Source organism: Mustela putorius, unplaced genomic scaffold (genome assembly GCF_011764305.1).
Source record: "Mustela putorius furo isolate JIRA1106 unplaced genomic scaffold, ASM1176430v1.1 tig00000640_pilon_pilon_pilon, whole genome shotgun sequence".
Taxonomy (NCBI): Eukaryota; Metazoa; Chordata; class Mammalia; order Carnivora; family Mustelidae; genus Mustela; species Mustela putorius.
The window spans coordinates 4,925,177-4,951,548 of NW_025421432.1; the positions used below are offsets into that span (position 1 = coordinate 4,925,177).

Consider the following 26,372-nt stretch of genomic DNA (forward strand, 5'->3'; position numbering starts at 1 on the left):
GGAGGTTTTGATAGCTTGGAAATGATTGGGAGTGAGAACAGATTATAAATCTCTTCCGGTTTTGGATGTGAGCAATGTAGTGAATGATGTTTCCGATAACGGAAATGGAGAACACTAGAAGAGAAGGTCATTTTTAGAATGGTGTTTGGAGGAGTCGAAAGTTTTGTTTTGGAGAGTAAGTTTGCCTAATGATCCTCCAGGTAGAGTTGCTGAGGATGGGACTAGGTGTATGATTTGAGTAGTCGGAAATGCAATTTGGGAAGGTGTTAGGAAATCAATGGTGTTCAAAGTCATGAGACTTATGAGGAACCTCAAGGAAAGAATCTAAATTGAAAACAAACAAACAAACAAACAATAAGACCAAGGAATAGTAATAACATAAATCATTATGTTCCAAATTCAACATTGAATATCTTCTTAAGATAAAAAAGAGAAAGTGTTTCACTAAATCTGCTCCTAGCAAACAGTAGCTCAGGTGCATCTGTTCTGTTTTGAGTGTCACAGGTGCTATAGAAATTTTCTTAGACTTTGTAACATTAAAAAAAAAAAGAGAGAGATAAAATTTTTCTTTTAAGAAAAATGCATCCTATTTTTTATTCAAGGTAATTAAATCTGATTTGTAAAAGTAAGACAAATAAAAGAAGAAAGGTGTTAGGAACTTTTTTTTCTGTAATGCTTTCATGTTGGTCTTACTCTGAAAGGAAACTTACAAGGACAACTCCTTGAGCATTACTCATAGTGGGTAGTGGTTTTGCGAGCATATCAACATTTTGATATGAGAAACAAGATGTGATATGAGGTATGAGAAAAAAGACTATATGATATAAGAAACAAGATTATAAGGTAGATCAATGATAACCACCAGGTGCGGACTCCTTAGTTAAATACGGAGGCTCATTAATGCGTGGATTCCAGGCAAAGCTTGTGTTACGATTGGAGTTAAAGTTGCAAGATATGCTTTGACTATAAAAGTCCATCATCAATTTTTACAGGTTAATTACCTCTAAAGATGCAAGGGCAGAGATAGGAAGAGTCGGAGGGAAATGAGCTGGGAATTTACAGAGATTATGGGCAAGGCATGGTTACACACAGATCAAGAAATTGGGCATTTGGTTTGCATTTACCTAAGTCTTCAAGGTCTGGGTTATATGCGTTTCATGTGTATGGTGGTATATGTGGGTGTGGGTGTGCATGCACAGAGCTATCCATATGTCTAGAAAATGGACTTTAATTGAATGGAAAAATCAATTGAGTTAACAAAGAGATTGACCTCATTGTTTGCCCAGATGAATCAGAGTTACAGTTCCAAACCAGAGACTCATTTAGGGGAATGGAGTAAACCCACAGCTTATCCTAAGCACTCAGCTGCTGAATGCACATGATCCCAGGATGCTCTTCATAAATAATTTTCCCAGTCAGGGAGGAAAAGAATGACTAGAGCAAAGGCTGAGAAAACTGACTTAGTTAAAGGCTTACATCAAGTATCAAGACCAGTTGTCTTTACGAGAAAGGGGTCCTAAATGATTGAAACTAAAGTAGAGAAGTGGCTGAAAGGCATGAAAAATATGTGAGAAATTTGAAATAATTTGTATTTCAGCTCAATTTAGTAGATACATATCGAATCCAATAGATTGTAAACCTTGCAGGAACACAATGATGAGTAAGAGTCCTTTCCTTCTAGAAGTTCACAGTGTAGAGGAGGAAAAAATAATTTTCCTTTTACACTTCTAGATTCTTGGCTGAGAAACCCTGTAATAAAAGATTAATAGGAGAAAAGCAAACAGAAGTTTAATAACATGCATACCACCTGTTATACATGGAGATATCCAGGTACCCATGAGGAGACAACTTCCCCAAATGGCCCAACCCTCCACCTTAAACGCCATCACCAGCTACAGACAAGAGAAGATACTGAGGTGGGTGAGGATTGAGGGATGGGAGACTACCAAGAAAAGTAGCATAGACAAGTGTAAGGTTGCTGTGCAGATTTAAGTCCTTCTCGGCTGATAAGAATTTCTAGAGATTTGGCCATTCCTCCTCTTCCTGGTGCAGAGAAGGCAACACCCTTACAAATGGGGGCCTTCCTTATTAACGGAAATATTTTTTGTGAAAAGGTAACTCCTACATGGTTTTCAGAGCTCCTATGTCTACTGTTTCTTAAAAATAACATTTCAAAAGAATCAACATGCCAAAGAGGCGTATTTTGGGGTGGCAAATTCTGCTCTCCTTCACAGTGTGCCACAAACACATGAGCATTTAGCAGAGACTGGGATGAGTAGAAGTAGATGAAATGACTTCAAACTTGGAAAGATTTATTTTACATTTTTTTTAAAAAATGAAAGATGGTATCAGAAATGAGAGACATGGAGGCCCGTGGGAAGATGGAGGGCAGATTCCAGACGGTAGAGACCTCACGGGTGAAGTTTCAGGTTTTAAGGTACTAAAAGCATGGAGAGCCTGGGAAGCTGTTAATGATGATAGAACTTCCAAAGGGACAGGAAGAAATCATCTGAAACGAAGAACTCAGAAAGTTGTTCCTGAGCTTTGCCATCTCCAAACTAAATACGCCCACAGACCACTCTTTCCAAATGCGAAGCTTACACGCATTTCTGTTGCTTATTTCAAGTAATTACCTACTAACAATCTGACTTATTTCACAGTAGAAGTGCTGAAATCTATGTAGGCAGGGATAATAAACCTATTTCAATGGATAAATAAATCAACTTTTTTGGAGCTAGCCACTCCATAGTGACCTCAGACTGGAAGATTATCCACGTGAAGATTATCCAAGTGTGATAGTCAAACTCTGTATTACTTATTTTATGGATTAAATAAATACTAGCAGGATTTTAGGCAAAGCCTTTAAAGTAAAAATAGTTTACCCATCTCCATAGGAAAACACCTGAAATCCTGCTCTAAAGGCATCATTTGGGTACTTCATAGAATCCTTTTTAAAGGCAAATACCACACACAGTTTACCCTCTTGAAACAAATCATTTAATTGGCTTTTCTATCACTTGAAGTCACTGGAGCTAAGAAAAGGAAAGGGGTAACAGATTTTTTAAAATACCAGTAAAGGTTAGATAAAGTTTATCTAGATCATAATTTTACCACAAAAAGTTACACATCTTTTTTTTTTTTTCCCCTAGAAGAAAAATCGTTTTGGATCATTTGACATTAGATAACACATTTTCCCCAAACTCTTCCAGATTTATTATATATTTAAAACAATTCTCACATTTACAGCTAATATTCAAGTGATATTTTATCAACATTTCCTTGAGTTTTATTTATTAATCACTTGAGGAGAATAGGAATCACACTTCCTTTTTACCAGTAGGCTGCTATCACACATTTTTAAAGATTATTCTTCGTATTTGCAATCCAAAAGCAGATACAGCAGCTAATTTAAATATCGCACAAAGAATATAAAGCTCCTCTATTTTTTCCATTAAAGGGGCTTTAAAAGGATTCTATCACAAAGACAGTAAGAAGAAAATAAATAAAATCCTTAGAATTCTAATTAAGTGAAAATAAAAATCCTTTTAAACCTCTGTTGCGCCCTCTTGTGGTAGGAAAGCAAATGTTTAGCAGTCTATGTTCAACACTTCTTTGCCAATTAATGACCCTTTGTACAAAACTTTCTTCAAATGAGTCATGTTCAATATTGCACTGTACATTAAGTTTGTAAAAGTAACGAAAAGTAAGAAAACTAAAATTAAGAAAAGTATCATCCGTTGTTATATTTCTGGACACCAAATTATAAAAATGATCCCTTGCTGTTTTAAATAATTACTAAATGTTTGGAATTAAAAGGTTTTCCTAGTTTAAGGTAGAATAGAGAAGTCAATCTCATACAATATACCATAAAATATAAATCAAATCTCGTTAGAAAATAATCCATATTTTTCTCTATTGTTATTACATGACTGGTATATTTAAAAAGTGAACAATTCTCAGACATTTTTACCTTCAAATATTCACATTCCTAGCAGCATCCCCTTTTCAGATCACTCCGTGTATCCTGAAATACTTAATACAAGAAGAAAGCTTCACTCCAAAACACATTTTGAGCCATTTTTTTCCCCCTGAGAATCCAGAGATGAAATGAGTGTAATTGTAATTTGTAAAATATGATGTGAAGACACGGTCTTAGAAATCTGACTTTGGTGGATACTGATTGTTTAAGATTGTTTCCTTTCCAAAAGCACAATTTCATTTTTATGACTCTAACAGGAGAAAAAATTGATGCAATTGTGAAAACCAGTGAGAAGCGGATTATAAAAAGAATAGGATATAGCATCAATGAATCCAAAAAGAGTAGAGCAATGCAGAGAGAAAAGAGTAAAGTGTCAGAAAACACCAATGATATTATATCGTATTTCCACATAAATAGTTTATAGTTGGATTTTGTAAACATGACATTGTTTTTGTAAGACATTAACCAAAAGTCAGCAATCATAAATTCAGTCATTCTCCCAGTCACTTGAAATAAAAACTTTTCAATTTGTTAGTTACTAGTCTTTTTAATTTTTTTCTTTTTTTCTTCCTTTTTTTTTTTTTTTTTTTTTTTTTTTGCTTAATCCCTATACCTTCACTGATTCTCTGATTATTTTTCACTTTCTTCCTTCTAGCATTCATTCTCTAAAACCTGTATTTGTCCCTAAGCCACAAAACATTTGCTCACAAGTGTGGGCTATCAGAAAAGAACCCCAACTCTTTAAGACTTCCAAAGCTTAAGAATCACTGATTTCATGCATTCATCTTGGAGACTGCTTATATTAGAAATAATAGATTTCATGCTTCACAAAATCAAAATGACAACTTCTTGGAGTCAGAAATGAGAGGCAATGGAGAAAGAGAGGCACTGTAATTTTTGCTTCCAGTATGTTCTATATGGAATTGCCCTTGAATGATTTCTGTGCGTCAGAAATCCAGAGCAACTGTGGCAATTAGGGTAGATGTCACACTTTCATTTGAAGTTCGGAAGTGGGGGAGGAGAATGGGGTACAAAGGAAAGGGGGAGGAGGAAGTAGAGAGAGAGAGATGAAGGAGGGCACATCCTAAGAGATAATCCCTGTGCTATCATGACATCATCCTTCTGCGTGTATATATAGGGAATGGCCAAAGCATCTCTCATAGTTCTCTTTCCAAATCAGCTGAAGGCAAGAGGAAGCACTAGTGAAAGCCTCTTTCAGCGTGTCTGTGACGTTTATGGACTTGGCTTGCTAGAAGGCTCAAGGAGATGATGGCAGGAATGAAAATCCAGCTGATATGCATGCTACTTCTGGCTTTCAGCTCCTGGAGTCTGTGCTCAGGTAAGCTCAGCTGCCATTTCACAATTCCCTGAAGTGATTTCTTTCTCTTTTTTGGCACTGTGTTGCTACTTATGTTAATGCATCCAGGGAGAAGAGTTTTTCCTTTATTCTGGATTTGCTTTTCAGTGATAGAAACTGAATAGATTCTTTCTCTGTCTTTATGATTACAAGAACTGAAAGATTTTATTTCTCTTTTTAAATCTGCAAAGGTAATAAAAGAGATTTCAGTGAAATACTCCATGCCTTCCACTTGGAATATAACCATGAGAGTAGAAAAAAAAAATGTGTAGAACTTAAATTAGGCTGGTCAAAATCTGATGAGGAGTACAGATGCACCACCTGTCAAAGGGAGAACCCGTATTTAAAACTCATTCCATTCAAAATGCTTTTTCTCATCTTCAGTCATTCTCTTAGGAAACAGGGGCTTCTTCTTCCTCCAAATTACTTTAACTGTGTAGGTATGTCAAGATACAAATAAAGTGAAAACTGATGTTTAATGAGTAAATGAATGAACCATTATTTATAGAAAATGATTTCTAAAAAATATAAAAATATTCCAAGTACTGTCAGACAATGCATTTTGTATAGTTTTTCCATGTGACAAATAAGTATACTATTAATTTAAATTTTTTTGCATGCTGTTTAAATTCATACAAAATATTACTTGAAAACTGGTAAATTTATGGAATAAAATTGTGGAATAAAAATAATGGAAGTTATTTACCTATGGAGTGTTTTGCATGTGATAATTAAGAAGCCATGTATTGTTATATATCTACCAATAACTTACCTTGAAAATAAGACTTAAATTTATTAGAGTAACATGTAATGTTATAATATTGCAATATCACATCAAAGAGGGAAAATACATAGGGAATAAATGCAGCAAAAATCATTTAGTGGCTGAGTGGCTCAGTGGGTTAAAGCCTCTGCTTTCGGCTCAGGTCATGATCCCAGGGTCCTGGGGTGGAGCCCCTCATGGGGCTCTCTGCTCGGCAGGGAGCCTGCTTCCCTTCCTCTCTCTCTGCCTGCCTCTGCCTACTTGTGGTCTCTCTCTGTCAAATAAATAAAATCTTAAAAAAAAAATCATTTAGCCTGTTGCATACTTTTATATTTTATTACTATAATCAATTCATTATTTATATTAATTCATTAATATAAATTATTAATAATTTATCGAAATATTTAATTCAAACTCCTGCTATTATTTTATTTAAATTATGAAATTAAATCTAGCAGAAGATATAAATGTTACTTAACAAAATTTTTTATTTATTTTGATCATGAGAGAAAGATCTTGAGCTTCTAACTTTGCAATAATTTTTAATGCTATAAATTCCAAATTTTCTACAATTATGATTTTATCTATTACATGAGGTTAAAGGTATATTTAGAGAAATATGTATGAGAAAAAATGGATTGTTTTACATATTTATATATTTCTCTAAATACATATTTAGAGAAATATGTATGAGAAAAAATGGATTGCTGATTAAACACTGTGTTTATTAACTCTTTGAGCTTCTTGATGTGATAAGCCAAAATTTGTAGGGATTTTGACATACATATTTCATAAATGGCTAAAGGAATTTATTATTCCCTTGAGAAACAGACTGGCCTTGAACAAATAGGAAAAAAGATCCCTGGTGTAACTTAGGAGCTGGTTACAATTTAACAAGCAATTTCTTTAAGTGAGACACTTCTTTTCAACAAGAGTCTGTGCTGAAGAAGATAGCCATTTTAACATCTTCTTTGTTTTATGACAGATCAGTGAGTATAAATTAAGTCATGTAATTATGATATTCTGTAACTTTATTTCCATTACAGTATTTTATAAAGTTTTCTTCTCTGCAATATATTGACTAGGGGAAACTGGAAAGGCTACCCTAATAAAAGTCAGAAGTCTATTTTCAACACAGTTATACATGTATTGATGGACAAATTAACCAATTTGCTTAATAGCCTGTAATAAGATAGCTAAGTACACGTAATTCTAAATTCTTATTTAAAGTGGAAAAACAAATCTTTCAAAGCGTGTTTGGTAAAATAGCATCTCAAATTGACTAAATCTTGGTGTCTCTTATTCCAAAATCATCAGTAAACAATTCACTTTGCTTTTGTCCTGAAAAAGCATCTTGTACACATCTTTTCATTATGTTCTTTTTAAAATATCAATATACATATATTTTATATATGTAAACTATTGCTGGTAAAAATTAACCAGCATTTTTAATGAAATCTCAATCATCTGATATAATCAGTTTTTTTTTAATACTGAGATTTAGAGATTAAGTAACTCCAATACATCAATAGCTCTTTTGGCATATAATCACATGTTTATTTTCTTAAGAGTATTTTTATTATTCTAACTGCCTGTTAGCCCAAAACTAAATGATAAGTATTTTTTCTGAATATTATTTTATGGATAATAAATGCATAGAAAAACAATAGGCCTCTAAGACTAATTTTTTTGAGGTTAATCTAAAATCTGTAGGTTATAGTATAATTATTTGATATATGATTATATAGTAAACATGTGGTTTTGATTTTACTCAGATTCAGAAGAGGAAATGAAAGCATTAGAAGCAGATTTATTGACCAATATGCATACATCAAAGGTAACTTTTTCTTTTCTTTAAGCATTGATTGAAGAACATATAAGCTCTCATTATAAACATGGTGTCTTTTCCTATAGTTAATAACTCCCATCAAGACTGAAAAGTTCTTCGAGAGGCATTTCCTTTCTCGGGAAACTCTTCCTTGAGTTCAAAGGAGTTAAGGGTGTTGATGTGAAAGGGAAAGAAATCGTAGCGACTATCAATCAGCTTATTGCGACTTTAATTAGATAGTCACATATTATTTATGTGGAGATGAAAATGTATTTAAAGGAATCCTGTTTCCATTCCTATCACATTGTGTATGGCAAAAGGTATGCCTCAAGTTAAATGCATCCAGGGAAACAAAATAGACATTTTGGTTATATCGGGAAGAGTAAAATGGAGTTCTAAATTAAAAATGATAGTTCGTGACAATTCATGAAATAAATGTGGTAGAAACTAAAGAGCAGTAGACGGCAAACAGAAGCTTGGAGATCTAATTCTCCAACTGTAACTTCTTAAGCAAGGGGCTTAGTTAACATTGCTTGTCTTCATTGCCTCATTTGTAAATGCTGGAATTGGGGCTAGTTTACATTCTCCCTATAACAGAAGTATCATCTACACCTGCTTGTGGTTTTTATGGAACCAAGTAAAATTTTGCATACCGTACCTGTTATTCCTCTCTTAGTGTCTTGAAAACAAGATTCCTAGATCCCAACCTGTACCTAGGAATAAAATACAATCGGAATATACCTGTTTACCATGCTACCACACAGTATTCATTTACCCAGGTTAGTCGATCACAGGAATAGAAAAAAGAGTTCCCTACTAAAAGGTGTTTCTCAAAGAAAAATAAGTTTTAACTTGAGGCAGACCCCAGGTACAATCACTATTATAAACACTGGGATATCCATGCAGAGAATTCAACAGATATTGTAGTAAGAAAGTAAGTGCTCAAAGCGCCTATCTAGTTTTTGAAGCAATACTCCAACTAGGGTCCTGCCACCTTGTATTTCTCTTCCTTAATTGGATGAGCACGTTCTAGGTACAATAATCCCTATTGTAGAATTATGTTTGATAGTGGGTTTGAAGGGGAAACACCCATTTCTTGTCTGTATTTGGCAGTATAGGACATTATTATCTGAAAGCTAGCAAAGATATGTCTTCTACTATCATCCTTAAAAGACACGTGGGGACAATTTGAGTGCATGTATTTTTACCATCGCCCAGATCTACGAAGGTTGAATGGTTTGAAACCAAACTCTTTCATTATTTGGTAGGCTTCATATAAGGAAAGATCAAATTTAGTTTAGCCATTAAATATCAATAACCAAATAATAACCTTAAGATAATGGATCCCTTGTTTAATACTCAGACTGAATAGCAACCATTACAATTACCTCAACTTAAAAATAAGAAGACAAAGCAAGTAGTCTGTATAGAAATGGACATATTGGAATGCCTTAGTTTCTCAGTAGAGATTTTACCTCTATAATTCTAAGTTTACATAGACACATAAAAGTCCTACATAATCTCCAAAATGTAGTATAATTTAGGGAGTGCTAGCTACTGTATGAAAGTGTGGTAGTAGAATTGTGATTCCTTCCTTAGAATTACAGGGGAAAACAATTGCAGTTTATGGAGTGACTTAGTTTTTCTCTTAAAAGAAATACATAAAAATATAGGCACAATAAATTTTTTTCCCTTTATTTAGTCTTGGAATATGTCTGTAAAACATACCATGGAAAAAAAAAGTTGAGGGGCACCTGGGTGGCTCAGTGGGTTAAGCCTCTGCCTTCGGCTCAGGTCATGATCCCAGGGTCCTGGGATCAAGCCCTGAGTTGAGCTCTCTGCTCAACGGGGAGCCTGCTTCCCTTCCTCTCTCTCTACCTACTTGTGATCTCTGTCTGTCAAATAAAAAAAAAATAAAATCTTTAAAAAAAAAAAAAATGTTGAATCCTATTGACTCCTTTGATTTGAGAAAAGTAAAATACAGTCTGTAATGAGAAAGCACCCAGAAGCATAATTATTTCAGTTTGCTGCTAGGATGAGAACAAAAAGCTCAACTCATTCCCTATATATTTTTTTTTTACACAAAACTACTATTATTTGTTTCTCTTTGACTCTATTGAATTTTAGTCTGAGTAGAGTTCTATGCAAATGAAAATTTCAAACATGATAATTTTAACTAAATTACTACAATTAAATATTTAAGAGAATAGTATTTGATACTGATACGATTCCATTATTAAAAACTTCTGGAAGCTGGGGTTTCTTCTTTCCATTTTAAAGGGAAAATATGTGAGCAATTTCAGTTTTAAAGTAAAGCTATTTAGACATTGAAATTCTAATGGGAAAACTTAAGCAACAGAAGATCAAGAGAGAGTTTATAGCTGGAAAACTGGAAAATAATTTTTTCTCACAATACAATTGCCTTTATTACCAGTGCTAGTGCTTTCATACTCTTCTATTAAGAAAGAGAACCTGGTATAGTATCTTTTCTTCAGGATCTAAAAAAGGTGCTACAATATTGTAATTTTCTATGGTCAAACTCAATGCCTAGTATACAGTAACAGTTTTTTGTTTTTGTTTTTGTTTTTTTTTAAAGGGAGAGAGAATTTTTTTTAAAGATTTTATTTATTTATTTGACAGACAGAGATCACAAGTAGACAGAGAGGCAGGCAGAGAGAGAGGGGAGGGGGGGAAGCAGGCTCCCGGATGAGCGGAGAGCCCGATGCGGGGCTCGATCCCAGGACCCTGGGATGATGACCTGAGCTGAAGGCAGAGGCTTTAACCCACTGAGCCACCCAGGCGCCCCTGGTAACAGTTTAATACATATTTTTGAACTAACAATGGGAATCTAGGATTCATTACCAACCCTCACATTTTGTATTGAAACTTCAGAGCTCCACCACAGATGACTTAAATTATTTTCAATTCAGTGAAATCTTTGAATTCACAATTTGCCGGACTCATCTGTGTTCAGTGATTATGGGAAGTGAGTATTGGTTATACAGATTGGCTCCCATTTAATTAAGGTAACAAAAGTTTGACTAGAATCTTATTTAGTATTAAAAAGTTAAATCAAGTAATGGTAAGTAAGAACCACAAATACTCTTGTTTTCCTTATCTTGAAAAACAAGGGGAGATAATATTCTAAATTTCTTATCTATAGGCTCAGGTCTATTATAAACATTTGTATAAAATAATTTGATAATAAAAATGTTTATTGTTAAAGAAAAATTATTCATGATCTAGCTAAAGGTAGTAAGCAAGACTTTAGTCAAGAGGACTACTGAAATGGGGGTTTTACAGAGATGGGTTCCACTCCAAACACAGCTAGGGCAAGTGTGCATTTATAGCGAGGCGTAGGGGGCTTCTGTGGATGGAATAAGAGGAAACTTACTCCTCTTAAGGCTGGAAGGATTCTTGCTAGAAGATATGACAGGATTCTGATATTAAGGATAGAAATTTGATAAAGTATCTGATATTTGATCAAATATCTAGGATGATCAGATACCAAATATCTAGGATATCAGATATAAGGACAAGAGCCACATACGTGTGGGGAATGGACTCAGCATGATTCTTGCTAAAACTGGATTTAGGAGACCAAAGACAGAGCCCGAGGCTGGGACCTAGTCAAGAAAGAGGGTTCGGAGGAGCCTGATTCAAAGAAAGAGAGACTTTGCCATTTTTCTGAATGAAATAGTTAAAACATTATACAAAATGTTTTCAAATACAAGATATCTACTTATACATCCTCTAGTCAGTAGTGCTTTCTTTGCTGTGTTTTCTATGAGAGAGACTCATGGGACCTTATATAATCCTATTACTGAGTGACGTGGTGACTACTTTAACTGGTAGAAGGAAACAAGATGATTAATTCAGTTTCCTCATCCAAAAGAGTAAACAGATAACACTAGTCCAGACAAATACTTTATGAATAAAGCGTTCTGTGGTCAAATTAGTTTGGGAAACATTTGATACTTTTACTAGCATCATTAAAAAGTTACAACGGGGGCCCTGGCTGGCTCAGTTGGTTGGGCATGTGACTCTTGATCTCGGGGTTGTGAGTTTGAGCCCCACATGTGGTGTAGAGATTACTTAAAAATAATAAAATATTTTAAAATACATAAATAAAAGTAAAAGTTACAATGAGTATTTGCAAGTTAAAAGCTCTGAGGATACCTAAGTTCAAGAAATCTTTAAATTTCCTTTAAATTCAAGTTTTCCAATTAACTTGGCAGTGGAACTCTTTGAAAAACAGTGATTGCAGAACTAGCATTCTAAGGAGTACAGGTGAGAAAACACTCAATTAGATAATCTGTAAAGAGCTTTCTAAATGTAAAAATATGGTATTCCATCAATTAGCATGATATAAATTGTTGCTGCCAGACAATGGAGTATGTCATCTCTAAGTTTCTCACAGCAAAGTTTAAGCAATGGCTGATAACTGTATTCATGTAAAACCATCATATATTATATTATTACATATCATAATAATGTCTTCAAGGGAATACCTTTGTACTCAAATGTCTGCATGTTCTTCAGATAAAATCTTAATCAAAGGGTGTGCACACTTTGAATTTTAATGCAAAACACCCTTTAAAATTTGTAACAAATCTACACCCAGACCACCAAATATTTAGAAGAGGTAGTATCTGTCTCACCATGTTCCTATAACTACACCAAATGAATGTACCTACTCTTTTGAAAGTCTTCAGGCCAGGTTGAACATCTTTCCACATATTTCCCTTTTAAGGAGTGATTCTATGACTTGTTTACTCATTTTACTTACCTAAGGTTTAAATTTTTTTAGTGTTTTTTTGCTTTTTTGGTAGGTGTACTCGACAGTTTCTTCTTGAAGAACTCTACCTGTGTTAAGGATATTAACATTCTGGGGCAGCTTTTACAATATAGCTTGCTTCTGATGTTAATTTAGGCTATTAATTTTCCAGAGATGTTCTATGCATTTATGTATTGAATGTTATCCTTTTCACTGTGGATTTCAGTTTGGATATTTGTTTAATAATACCTTTTTAGGTTTATAAAACAAATTCTATGTATTTATATACTTTTTTACTTTTACTCATATTTAACCCATCTGGATACTGTTAAACCACAATATGTCAAGAAAGTTAGAGCTAGACCCAAGTCCAGGTTTCCTGATAGCCACCTGTCCCAAGGATTTCAAATGCAAACTTTGCTTATCTGCTACACATTCATTTATACTTGCACCAATTTTAGGATATTATTTACTGTTGGGTTTAATATTTACTCTTGCTCTATTAATTCACTCCTATGATCATTGAGCTTTTAAATTATATTTCAATATCTGAGAGAGTAAATTTCTCCTTGTTACCTTTTTATTTTACTAACTCTTCTTGGTTATTCTCACACATTCATACTTCCAAATTAACATTATAATTATTTTGCCAAATCCCCACCTCCAAATTCCAGTCTCCCCATGTTTTCCAAATTGGAACTTTGATTTACAATTGCATTATAGGTAGGGAGTAATGTAGAGAGAATTGACCTGTGATATTACTGTTTTGAATCCTCCCATCATGGCTGTGTGGTGTTTCATGTCTGTGTGCGTGTGTGTGTATGTGTGTGTGTGTGAATGTCTTTAGGAAAAATGTATGCTTTCCTTCATCTATGACTTTTGAAATTTTTGTTAATTTTTATTATCTTGCATTTCGATGCTCTTAAGTCCTTATGTTTCCTCACTGATTATTATTGGCACATAGGAACGTTGTTGATGGTAATAGTGGTTTCAGACAAGATCTTATTAAAAAATGGTAATTCTAGGAAATATTATAATTTGCAAATAAATGATCAGCTGTGATGCTGTCTATGAGAACTATGTGTGGAATGGGTTGGTGCTTTCACACTACTGTAATTGTCCAAATCTATTAGTATCATTGTAGTCTACGCTCCATTAGACACTAAACTGAAGTGAACTAAAGATAATGAAGTGAACTAAAGAGAATGTGATGTATACATATATTTACATATTTATACTATTCTTTTTCGTTTGTTTTGCTCATGTATTTGTGCTTATGTGCATGTGTGTAACTGCATCACATTTTTAAAATTAGAATATATGAGGAATTGGTACTAATCAATTTTGTGATATAAAATTACTAAATAAATAACAGTGTAATTTTTCGGCTAGAGTAACAGACCCTAAAATGTTAATGGCTTAGCACAATGGAAATTTATTTCTTACTCATATATTACAAGTTTTAACTACCTATATTTATAAATTTTAAGTACCTATTTTTTTCTATACTTCAGATCAGTAAAGCGAGCGTTTCTTCTTGGAAAATGACCCTGCTAAACGTTTGTAGTTTTGTAAATAACCTGAACAGCCAAGCCGAGGAAACAGGAGAGTTTCGTGAAGAGGAGCTTATTACAAGAAGGAAATTTCCCGCTGCCTTAGATGGTTTTAGCTTGGAAGCAATGCTGACAATATACCAGCTCCAAAAAATCTGCCACAGCAGGGCTTTTCAACAATGGGAGGTAACACAAAAACAAAATATGAATATAATTATCGTTACACTAGTTACCTTTCATTTGTACTGATTTTTTTTTTACCCTGATCATTATCATAACAGGAAGACTTACAAATATTAAAGAAGAATAAACCATGTGTTGAGGTTAACATTCCTTCAGATCTTCAAAGTCTCCTTCAAATATTGGGAGTTAGCAAAATATTTTTTCTTCTATCTTAAAAGAGGGTGTCTATCTTAAGGCAGATTTGATCCACATGGTTTTATTGTGTTTAAATTGGTGGCATACTCAGGCAATTTTTGGTAGTGGCATGCCTACAAAATTTAAGGACTGAAAATATTTTCTTAGAAGCACCAAGTCATATATGTTTATAAACAAGCTCAAGAACCAAAAGGTTCCATTTGTATTTGAATATATTAGGCAAATAAAACTGGAATTTATATCATATGTATATATGATATATATTCCTATTTCATTGAATAAATAGATTTCAGATCCGTAGCATCTAAACTAGGTCCACGACAACCAAGACATCCAAAATCCATTATACTAAAAGAACTACACTGAAGAAGGATAAAATAGTTGTATTGAATACTATACTAGTGATTTACTGCTTTTGGTTTTGGAAAATTTGTTTGAAGGAGGAAAAGAGAAATTGAAATGCTTTGAAGAAAAAGAAAATTTTCCCAACAAGGGAACCGTTTCTTTCATATTAACCTCTGAGAGAAATTTGCTTAATGTTTTGTATTTTGGGTTTACACCAACCTTGGAAATTTGAGGGTACCTTCCCTGCTAATATAGAGATCTCTGTAAATGACTATCCTAAAGATAACCTGTGGAAAAGAAGAAATGTAAAACAGAATTATTAGTGTTTATTCTAACTTATAAATAAAATGACGTTTTCTAGATGAAACACCAAAAAAGTTCATTTAATTTTACTTGGTGGACTACTCATCACTTAATTCAATTCCAGCTAAATAGTTTAGTCTTTAAAATATTCTTTAAATCAATAAAACTTGAAAAATGCTTATTTTAACATAGGGAAATGTCAATTGTGTGCTATTTATCCAGGAATTAAAAGCAATAACAACAACTCAATTAACTATGATACATACAAATCAGGTGCACATAAGATTAGGACTTTAATTATATTTTTAAAGAATTTATTTATTTATTTGACAGAGAGGGAGACAGCCAGAGAGGGAACACAAGCAGGGGGAGGGGGCATGCAGAGCGGGGGAGGGGGGTGGCAGAGAGGGAGAAGCAAGCTTCCTCCAGAGCAAGGAGCCTGATGGTGGGCTTGATCCCAGGACCCTGGGATCATGACCGGAGCCCAAGGCAGATGCTTAGCGACTGAGCCACCCAGGCACCCCAGGACTTTTATATTTTAAATGTTGTTGAGTGATTTGAAATAAAATGATAATATCGCTCAGAACAGAATATGAATAATTATAGATTATGTTCGCAGAGAAACACAAGATTAAGGAACTAGAGTATCTGACAATACCTGTTTTACCTTCTCTGAAATTGAAGTTGTGGGTTGAAATAAAGTAGTTGGTGATACGATTCAGTTCACATGCACTATAATTAAAAACTTAGTCTCCTCTTACTATTTCTTATGACCCTAAAGTTTAGAAGACAATCACAAATACAAATGCAATTCTTATCTTGAGCAATTTGTTTAAAAGTTTCACATAAAATTAAGCGCAAAATTCTGGGATGAGGTCTTAAAACATTTTCTGCTAACTGAAATTTTTTATTCAGAACTATACCAGAAAAAAAGTGTTCAGAACTAATTTTAGAATGTGGCATATTCAATGAGATATTAGGTAAGATTCTCATGGAGATGAACTCCCTTAAGTTATTGAATCTGAACTTGCTTCTAAGTATTAAGCATCACAATCTAAAAAGATCTTAACTATTGAAATAGAACTTTCACATGTGTTAATTTCTACACCTAAGTTAGGCAGAGCAGGTATTCCTCTCCCTTTGATTAAGAAATGGATCTTTGGAATGGTTTTCAAGTCAAGTCAGTAATTAACTAAAGTGAACACAAAATCCTGTTGCCTTTTGAGGCCAAACCTGGCTTATCAAATTCAAAATTCTGTATTTGTTGTGATTTATTATATATTTTCATAACATTTTGGTCTCTCATAAATGAAAGCCTGAAAAATACTCAAAGATCTACTCGGTGTGTTGCTTCAGTTGGAGGTATCAGTGTGTGGCCTTGAATAGAGAGTTGGAAAAAAAACTATCTCAGTTTTTTTCTCATTCTATCTCGGTCAGTTGATAGTCATCTGTCCCTGGACAAAACATTTAATTGCTTTAAAATTTGTATATCTCATCCACATGTGTCTTACTGTTTGAATAGCAAAAGAGATAAAATGTGGAAAACTGCTCTGAAAGATGTTATTCATGTAAGTTTGATTCTTATCCTGCCTGTCTTGCAGTTAATTCAGGAAGATGTTCTTGATGCTGGAAATGACAAAAACGAAAAGGAAGAAGTTATAAAGAGAAAAATCCCTTACATTCTGAAACGCCAGCTGTATGAGAATAAACCCAGAAGACCCTACATACTCAAAAGAGGTTCCTACTACTACTGAGAAGATAAATATTTCATTTACTTGTGATTGTGATTTATCATCCTGTAATTAACTATCAAATTATATTTGTGTGGTAATGTGACAGAACACAATTATTGTGTCTCTTCTATAGTTGTGGTTTATTGGATGTGATTTTTCTGCATTAATATAAATTGGACTAAATGTTTTAAAATAAATCTAGATCTTGAGCATGATAATGTGTTGTGTGTAATTGGAGCAGATATTAATTAAGTCACATATAGAATGTCTTGTGATTTTGCAGAGCACTTAATGGGTTATTTAAACAGCCAAAATGTTTGACATTTTAAACCAAATTATAAGAGATTACAATGGAGGCCTGTGGCAAAGCCTAGCATATATATATCATTGACTCAAAACAAAGTTATAGTACTTTTATCATTTGATTTTTTTTAATTGAGAGAACTATGTGTTCTTTTCCAAGACTCACATAAATCTCTCAGATGTGGGGAACGTAATACTGGTAAAATAGGTTCATCTTAGAAGAAGGATTAATAAACTGTTGTGAATTATGCCTATCTTAATGAATGATCTTCAGCTGAATTTGTCTTTCTATTAAATAAACTTCATGGCTAATAAAAAGCAACATGTTTCTGCACAAATTTACTTCCATTAGAAGAGTCACCATTTACTGACTTTTTTTTCTCACACTTTGATCCAGCAATGGTAGCTTTATTTTTATTTTTTTTTAAATATTTTTTATTTATTTATTTGAGAGAGAGACAGTGAGAGAGAGCATGAGAGGCGAGAAGGTCAGAGGGAAAAGCAGACTCCCCACGGAGCTGGGAGCCTGATGCGGGACTCGATCCCGGGACTCCGGGACCATGACCTGAGCCGAAGGTAGTTGCTTAACCAACTGAGCCATCCAGGTGCCCCGGTAGCTTTATTTTTAATTTGACTGGGAAATTTGTACAACTAATGTTTTTTCCAAGTAGAAGAACATTTCTGAGGCAGAAGAGATACTTGAAATAATGCCTCATAAATTTCCTTCAAGATCATACGTATGGTCTCATAAGCCCTTACAGTCTATACATTCCACCATTAGCTGTGACTTTTTAGATTCTCACTCTTAACAAGGGTTTAGGAAGACCCCTCCTCACAGGGCTGCAACCTAGTTCATAGTCACATATGAGAGAAAATATCAGGTTTGAAGTTGTGGAATGAAGGAGCCTTCAGAACTCCAGGTACTTTTGATAAGATTGCCCTATCCCTAGGCTAAACCCCACTCAGTAGGATATAACAGCAGTGTAGTAGTGTCTGAGTTTTCTGGTAAAACCATGAATACTCATGTCCACAACTCAACGGTCTTTCGCCATCTCATCAGCTTCAACATTAAAAAGTGCCCAAGGAGGATGCCTAGATGGCGTAGTTGGTCAGGCAGCTAACTCTTTATTTCAGCTCACGTCATGATCTCAGTCTCACGAGATCAAGCCCCATGGGCTCTATGCGAGCCCAGAGTCTGCTTGAGAGTCCCCCCCCCCTTTGCCTCTCCCACCTGTGCACCCCTCTCTGAAATAAAAAAATTCTTAAAAAAAGGGGGTGCCCAAGGTCCTGATCCTAAAACAAAAACTATTTCCTAGTGATTAAGAGAGTGTACTCTGGAATCAGAATGCCTAGATTCAATTCTACTTTTCAGTAGTAACTCTGGAAAACATTTAAGTCCATTTCCTCAACTACAAAATGTGTTAATAATGGGGCTTAGAGGGGAATAAAATGGTTTCATATATGTAAAATGGTTAGAATGGAATTATTAATTTCTGCTTTATCTAAAACTACAGAGCATAACACAATTTCATGGTTACCTTCTGTTTTAAGCAACTATGAATCTCCTAATTACTTGCTTCATTCACCGTCCTTGAGGACTTCCATGTCCATGTGCAAGAGTCACAAAGCTGAAGGCATCACACTTCCTGATTTCAAATTATGTAACAAAGCTATGGTAATCAAAACATTATGGTACTGGCATGAAAACAAGCACGTATACCAACTGAATAACATCAAGAGCTCAGAAATAAACAGATTCTGTAAAACAGAATCAGATCTATAAATACAGACAACAAACTGATGGTTGCACAGAGATAAAGGGATGGGAGGGAGAGGCAAATGGGTGAACGGGAGTGGGAAGTACAGCTTTCCAGTTACGGACTGAATAAGTCATGAGAACAAAGGTATATCATAGGGAATATAGTTAATGATATTTTAATAATGTTGAGTGGTGACAGATGGTAACTACACTTGTTGGAGCATAGCTTAATATATAGAGATGTTGAATAACTATATATACCCTTGAAACTAATGTAACACTGTGTGTCAACTATACTAAAATTAAAAATTAATTAATTAATTAAAAAAACCACAATGTATATACAATGTATATACAATAAATATTTAACAAGAAAGCCAAAACTACTCATTGGGACAGGATAGTCTGTCTAATAAATGGCACTGGGAAAACAATATTCACATGCAAAAGAATGAAACTGGATCCCTTTCTTATATCACTTACAAAAATTAACACAGAACGGATTAAGGATTTAAACATGAGACCTAGGGGCGCCTGGGTGGCTCAGTGGTTTAAGGCCTCTGCCTTCAGCCCAGGTCATGATCCCAGGGTCCTGGGATTGAGCCCCACATTGGGCTCTCTGCTCAGGAGGGAGACTGCTTCCTCCTCTCTCTCTCTCTGCCTGCCTCTCTGCCTACTTGTGATCTCTGTCAAATAAATAAATAAAATCTTAAAAAAAAAAAATAAAATAAACATGAGACCTAAAACTACACATCTCCAGGAAGAAAAGAAATGTTCTCCATGGAAAAATTTGACATTGGCTTGGCACTGATTTTTTGGATGTGACACCAAAAGCATAAGGAACAAAAGCAAAAGCACAATAGCAGAGTATATCCAACTAAAAAGCTTCTGCACAACAAATGAAACAATCAACAAAATGAAAATCAACTTACTGAATGAAAGTATTTGCAAATCATATACCCAAAATATATAAAAAAACTCATTCAGGGTGGTGCCTGAGCTCAATGGGTTAAGCCTCTGCCTTCAGCTCAGTTCATGATCTCAGGGTCCTGGGATCGAGCCCCGCATCGGGCTCTCTGCTCAGCGGGGAGCTTGCTTCCCCCTCTCTCTCTGCCTGCCTCTCTGCCTACTTGTGATCTCTATCTCTGTCAAATAAATAAATAAAATCTTTTAAAATTTTTAAAAATAATAAAAAATAAAATAAAATAAAAATTCATTCAACTCAATGGTCAAAAACCAAAATAAAGCAAAACAAACAACCCCCCCACCAACCAAATAATCCAATTAAAAATGAGGAAAGGGGAGGAGTCAAGATGGCGGAGAAGTAGCAAGCTGAGACTGCTTCAGCTAGCCGGAGATCAGCTAGATAGCTTATCTAAAGATTGCAAACACCTGAAAATCCATCGGCAGATCGAAGAGAAGAAGAACAGCAATTCTGGAAACAGAAAATCAGCCACTTTCTGAAAGGTAGGACCAGCGGAGAAGTGAATCCAAAGCGACGGGAAGATAGACCCCGGGGGGAGGGGCCGGCTCCCGGCAAGCGTCGGAGCAACCGCGCACAAAATCAGGACTTTTAAAAGTCTGTTCCGCTGAGGGACATCGCTCCAGAGGCTAAACCGGGGCGAAGCCCACGCGGGGTCAGCGTGGCCTCAGGTCCCGCAGGGTCACAGAAGGATCGGGGGTGTCTGAGTGTCGCAGAGCTTGCGGGTATTGGAACGGGAAAGCCGGCTACAGAGACAGAGCCGACAGGAAGCTCGCAGCTCGGTGTTACCTTGAACCGGTCGCAGGTTCAGTGAGCTCGGAGCGCGGCCGGAGGTCAGGCAGACGGGAGTAACTGGGCGCTGTTCTCTGAGGGCGCACTGAGGAGTGGGGCCCTGGGCTCTCGGCTCCTCCGGGCCGGAGACCAGGAGGCCGCCATTTGTATTCCCGTCCTCTGGAACTCTACGGAAAGCGCTCAGGGAACAAAAGCTCCTGAAAGCAAACCCGAGCGGATTACTCACCCCGGCCCCGGGTAAGGGCGGTGTAATTCCGCCTGGGGCAAAGACACTTGAGAATCACTACAACAGGCCCCTCCCCCAGAAGAACAACAAGAAATCCAGCCGAGACCAAGTTCACCTACCAAGGAGTGCGGTTTCAATACCAAGGAGAGCAGCAGAATTCCAGAGGAGGAGAAAGCCAAGCACGGAACTCATGGCTTTTTTCCTGTGATTTTTTTTTAGTCTTGCAGTTAATTTTTTTTTTTTTCTTTTTCATTTTTTTTTTTTTTTTCTCGCCTTCGGGTAAAAATTTTATTTTTTTTAACTGTTACCTTTTTCTTTTTTAACGATTTTTTACTAGTTTATCTAATATATATATATATATATATATTTTTTTACATTTTTCTTAGGTGTTTTCTTTTTTTTAAAATTCTTTTCTTTTCTTTTTTTTTTTTTTTTTTTTTTTTTTTTTTTTTTTTTTTTTTTTTTTTTTTTTTCTCTCTTCCTTTTTGAACCTCTTTTTATCCCCTTTCTCCCCACTCACGATTTTGGATCTCTTCTAATTTGGTTAAAGCATATTTTCCTGGGGTTGTTGCCACCCTTTTAGTATTTTACTTGCCCCTTCATTTACTCTTATCTGGACAAAATGACAAGACGGAAAAAATTCACACAAAAAAAAAAGAACAAGAGGCAGTACCGAAGGCTAGGGACCTAATCAATACAGACATCGGTAATATGTCAGATCTAGAGTTCAGAATGACAATTCTCAAGGTTCTAGCCGGGCTCGAAAAAGGCATGGAAGATATTAGAGAAACCCTCTCGAGAGATATAAAAAGCCCTTTCTGGAGAAATAAAAGAACTAAAATCTAACCAAGGTGAAATCAAAAAAGCTATTAATGAGGTGCAATCAAAAATGGAGGCTCTCACTGCTAGGATAAATGAGGCAGAAGACAGAATTAGTGATATAGAAGACCAAATGACAGAGAATAAAGAAGCTGATCAAAAGAGGGACAAACAGCTACTGGACCACGAGGGGAGAATTCGAGAGATAAGTGACACCATAAGACGAAACAACATTAGAATAATTGGGATTCCAGAAGAAGAAGAAAGTGAGAGGGGAGCAGAAGGTATACTGGAGAGAATTATTGGGGAGAATTTCCCCAATATGGCAAAGGGAACGAGCATCAAAATTCAGGAGGTTCAGAGAATGCCCCTCAAAATCAATAAGAATAGGCCCACACCTCGTCACCTAATAGTAAAATTTACAAGTCTCAATGACAAAGAGAAAATCCTGAAAGCAGCCCGGGAAAAGAAGTCTGTAACATACAATGGTAAAAATATTAGATTGGCAGCTGACTTATCCACAGAGACCTGGCAGGCCAGAAAGAGCTGGCATGATATTTTCAGAGCACTAAACGAGAAAAACATGGAGCCAAGAATACTATATCCAGCTAGGCTATCATTGAAAATAGAAGGAGAGATTAAAAGCTTCCAGGACAAACAACAACTGAAAGAATTTGCAAATACCAAACCAGCTCTACAGGAAATCTTGAAAGGGGTCCTCTAAGCAAAGAGAGAGCCTACAAGTGGTAGATCAGAAAGGAACAGAGACCATATACAGTAACAGTCACCTTACAGGCAATACAATGGCACTAAATTCATATCTCTCAATAGTTACCCTGAATGTGAATGGGCTAAATGCCCCTGTCAAAAGACACAGGGTATCAGAATGGGATAAAAAAACAAAACCCATCTATATGTTGCCTCCAAGAAACACACATTTTAAGCCCGAAGACACCTCCAGATTTAAAGTGAGGGGGTGGAAAAGAATTTACCATGCTAATGGACATCAGAAGAAAGCAGGAGTGGCAATCCTTATATCAGATCAATTAGATTTTAAGCCAAAGACTATAATAAGAGATGAGGAAGGACACTATATCATACTCAAAGGGTCTGTCCAACAAGAAGATTTAACAATTTTAAATATCTATGCCCCCAATGTGGGAGCAGCCAACTATATAAACCAATTAATAACAAAATCAAAGAAACACATCAACAATAATACAATGATAGTAGGGGACTTTAACACTCCCCTCACTGAAATGGACAGGTCATCCAAGCAAAAGATCAGCAAGGATATAAAGGCCTTAAATGACACACTGGACCAGATGGACATCACAGATATATTCAGAATATTTCATCCCAAAGCAACAGAATACACATTCTTCTCTAGTGCACATGGAACATTCTCCAGAATAGATCACATCCTCGGTCCTAAATCAGGACTCAACCGGTATCAAAAGATTGGGATCATTCCCTGCATATTTTCAGACCACAATGCTCTAAAGCTAGAACTCAACCACAAAAGGAAGTTTGGAAAGAACCCAAATACATGGAGACTAAACAGTATCCTTCTAAAGAATGAATGGGTCAACCGGGAAATTAAAGAAGAATTGAAAAAAATCATGGAAACAAATGATAATGAAAAACACAACGGTTCAAAATCTGTGGGACACAACAAAGGCAGTCCTGAGAGGAAAATATATAGCGGTACAAGCCTTTCTCAAGAAACAAGAAAGGTCTCAGGTACACAACCTAACCCTACACCTAAAGGAGCTGGAGAAAGAACAAGAAAGAAACCCTAAGCCCAGCAGGAGAAGAGAAATCATAAAGATCAGAGCAGAAATCAATGAAATAGAAACCAAAAAAACAATAGAACAAATCAACGAAACTAGGAGCTGGTTCTTTGAAAGAATTAATAAAATTGATAAACCCCTGGCCCGACTTATCAAAAAGAAAAGAGAAAGGACCCAAAATAAATAAAATCATGAATGAAAGAGGAGAGATCACAACTAACACCAAAGAAATATACAAACTATTATAAGAACATACTATGAGCAACTCTACGGCAATAAATTTGACAATCTGGAAGAAATGGATGCATTCCTAGAAACATATAAACTACCACAACTGAACCAGGAAGAAATAGAAAGCCTGAACAGACCCATAACCAGTAAGGAGATTGAAACAGTCATTAAAAATCTCCAAACAAACAAAAGCCCAGGGCCAGACGGCTTTCCGGGGGAATTCTACCAAACATTTAAAGAAGAACTAATTCCTATTCTCCTGAAACTGTTCCAAAAAATAGAAATGGAAGGAAAACTTCCAAACTCATTTTATGAGGCCAGCATCACCTTGATCCCCAAACCAGACAAGGATCCCACCAAAAAAGAGAGCTATAGACCGATATCCTTGATGAACACAGATGCGAAAATACTCAACAAAATACTAGCCAATAGGATTCAACAGTACATTAAAAAGATTATTCACCACGACCAAGTGGGATTTATTCCAGGGCTGCAAGGTTGGTTCAACATCCGCAAATCAGTCAATGTGATACAACACATCAATAAAAGAAAGAACAAGAACCATATGATACTCTCAATAGATGCTGAAAAAGCATTTGACAAAGTACAACATCTCTTCCTGATCAAAACTCTTCAAAGTGTAGGGATAGAGGGCACATACCTCAATATCATCAAAGCCATCTATGAAAAACCCACCGCAAATATCATTCTCAATGGAGAAAAACTGAAAGCTTTTCCGCTAAGGTCAGGAACACGGCAGGGATGTCCATTATCACCACTGCTATTCAACATTGTACTAGAGGTCCTAGCCTCAGCAATCAGACAACAAAAGGAAATTAAAGGCATCCAAATCGGCAAAGAAGAAGTCAAATTATCACTCTTCGCAGATGATATGATACTATATGTGGAAAACCCAAAAGAATGCACTCCAAAACTGCTAGAACTTATACAGGAATTCAGTAAAGTGTCAGGATATAAAATCAATGCACAGAAATCAGTTGCATTTCTCTACACCAACAGCAAGACAGAAGAAAGAGATATTAAGGAGTCAATCCCATTTACAATTGCATCCAAAACCATAAGATACCTAGGAATAAACCTAACCAAAGAGACACAGAATCTATACTCAGAAAACTATAAAGTACTCATGAAAGAAATTGAGGAAGACACAAAGAAATGGAAAAATGTTCCATGCTCCTGGATTGGAAGAATAAATATTGTGAAAATGTCTATGCTACCTAAAGCAATCTACGCATTTAATGCAATTCCTATCAAAGTACCATCCATCTTTTTCAAAGAAATGGAACAAATAATTCTAAAATTTATATGGAACCAGAAAAGACCTCGAATAGCCAAAGGGATATTGAAAAAGAAAGCCAACGTTGGTGGCATCACAATTCCGGACTTCAAGCTCTATTACAAAGCTGTCATCATCAAGACAGCATGGTACTGGCACAAAAACAGACACATAGATCAATGGAACAGAATAGAGAGCCCAGAAATAGACCCTCAAATCTATGGTCAACTAATCTTCGACAAAGCAGGAAAGAATGTCCAATGGAAAAAAGACAGCCTTTTCAATAAATGGTGCTGGGAAAATTGGACAGCCACATGCAGAAAAATGAAATTGGACCATTTCCTTACACCACACACAAAAATAGACTCAAAATGGATGAAGGACCTCAATGTACGAAAGGAATCCATCAAAATCCTTGAGAACACGGGCAGCAACCTCTTCGACCTCTGCCGCAGCAACATCCTCCTAGGAACAACGCAAAAGGCAAGGGAAGCAAGGGAAAAAATGAACTACTGGGATTTCATCAAGATCAAAAGCTTTTGCACAGCAAAGGAAACAGTTAACAAAATCAAAAGACAACTGACAGAATGGGAGAAGATATTTGCAAACGACATATCAGATAAAGGACTAGTGTCCAGAATCTATAAAGAACTTAGCAAACTCAACACCCAAAGAACAAATAATCCAATCAAGAAATGGGCAGAAGACATGAACAGACATTTCTGCAAAGAAGACATCCAGATGGCCAACAGACACATGAAAAAGTGCTCCATATCACTCGGCATCAGGGAAATACAAATCAAAACCACAATGAGATATCACCTCACACCAGTCAGAATGGCTAAAATCAACAAGTCAGGAAATGACAGATGCTGGCGAGGATGATGCGGAGAAAGGGGAACCCTCCTCCACTGTTGGTGGGAATGCAAGCTGGTCCAGCCACTCTGGAAAACAGCATGGAGGTTCCTCAAAATGTTGAAAATAGAACTGCCCTATGACCCAGCAATTGCACTATTGGGTATTTACCCTAAAGATACAAATGTAGTGATCCAAAGGGACACATGCACCCGAATGTTTATAGCAGCAATGTCCACAATAGCCAAACTATGGAAAGAACCTAGATGTCCATCAACAGATGAATGGATCAAGAAGAT

At 35.8% G+C, this 26,372-nt stretch overlaps 1 protein-coding gene across 1 annotated transcript; it reads left to right on the forward strand.

Annotated features, from left to right (window-relative positions):
* Positions 1–5,095: 5,095 nt before the first annotated feature.
* NTS (neurotensin) lies at positions 5,096–17,641 on the forward strand. Its single transcript, XM_004748592.3, has 4 exons — positions 5,096–5,318; positions 7,875–7,936; positions 14,219–14,443; positions 16,885–17,641. Exons 1-4 carry the CDS (start codon positions 5,246–5,248, stop codon positions 17,035–17,037), a joined length of 513 nt encoding a protein of 170 aa, XP_004748649.1. The 5' UTR covers positions 5,096–5,245; the 3' UTR covers positions 17,038–17,641.
* The last annotated feature ends 8,731 nt before the right edge of the window (positions 17,642–26,372 follow it).

Bases quoted from the DNA above. Each gene is read 5' to 3' on its own strand.
- NTS (XM_004748592.3), top strand. From the start codon at position 5,246: ATGATGGCAGGAATGAAAATCCAGCTGATATGCATGCTACTTCTGGCT. The intron at 7,937-14,218 runs GTAACTTTTTCT...TCTATACTTCAG, and splicing joins CCAATATGCATACATCAAAG to ATCAGTAAAGCGAGCGTTTC. The intron at 14,444-16,884 runs GTAACACAAAAA...CCTGTCTTGCAG, and splicing joins GGGCTTTTCAACAATGGGAG to TTAATTCAGGAAGATGTTCT.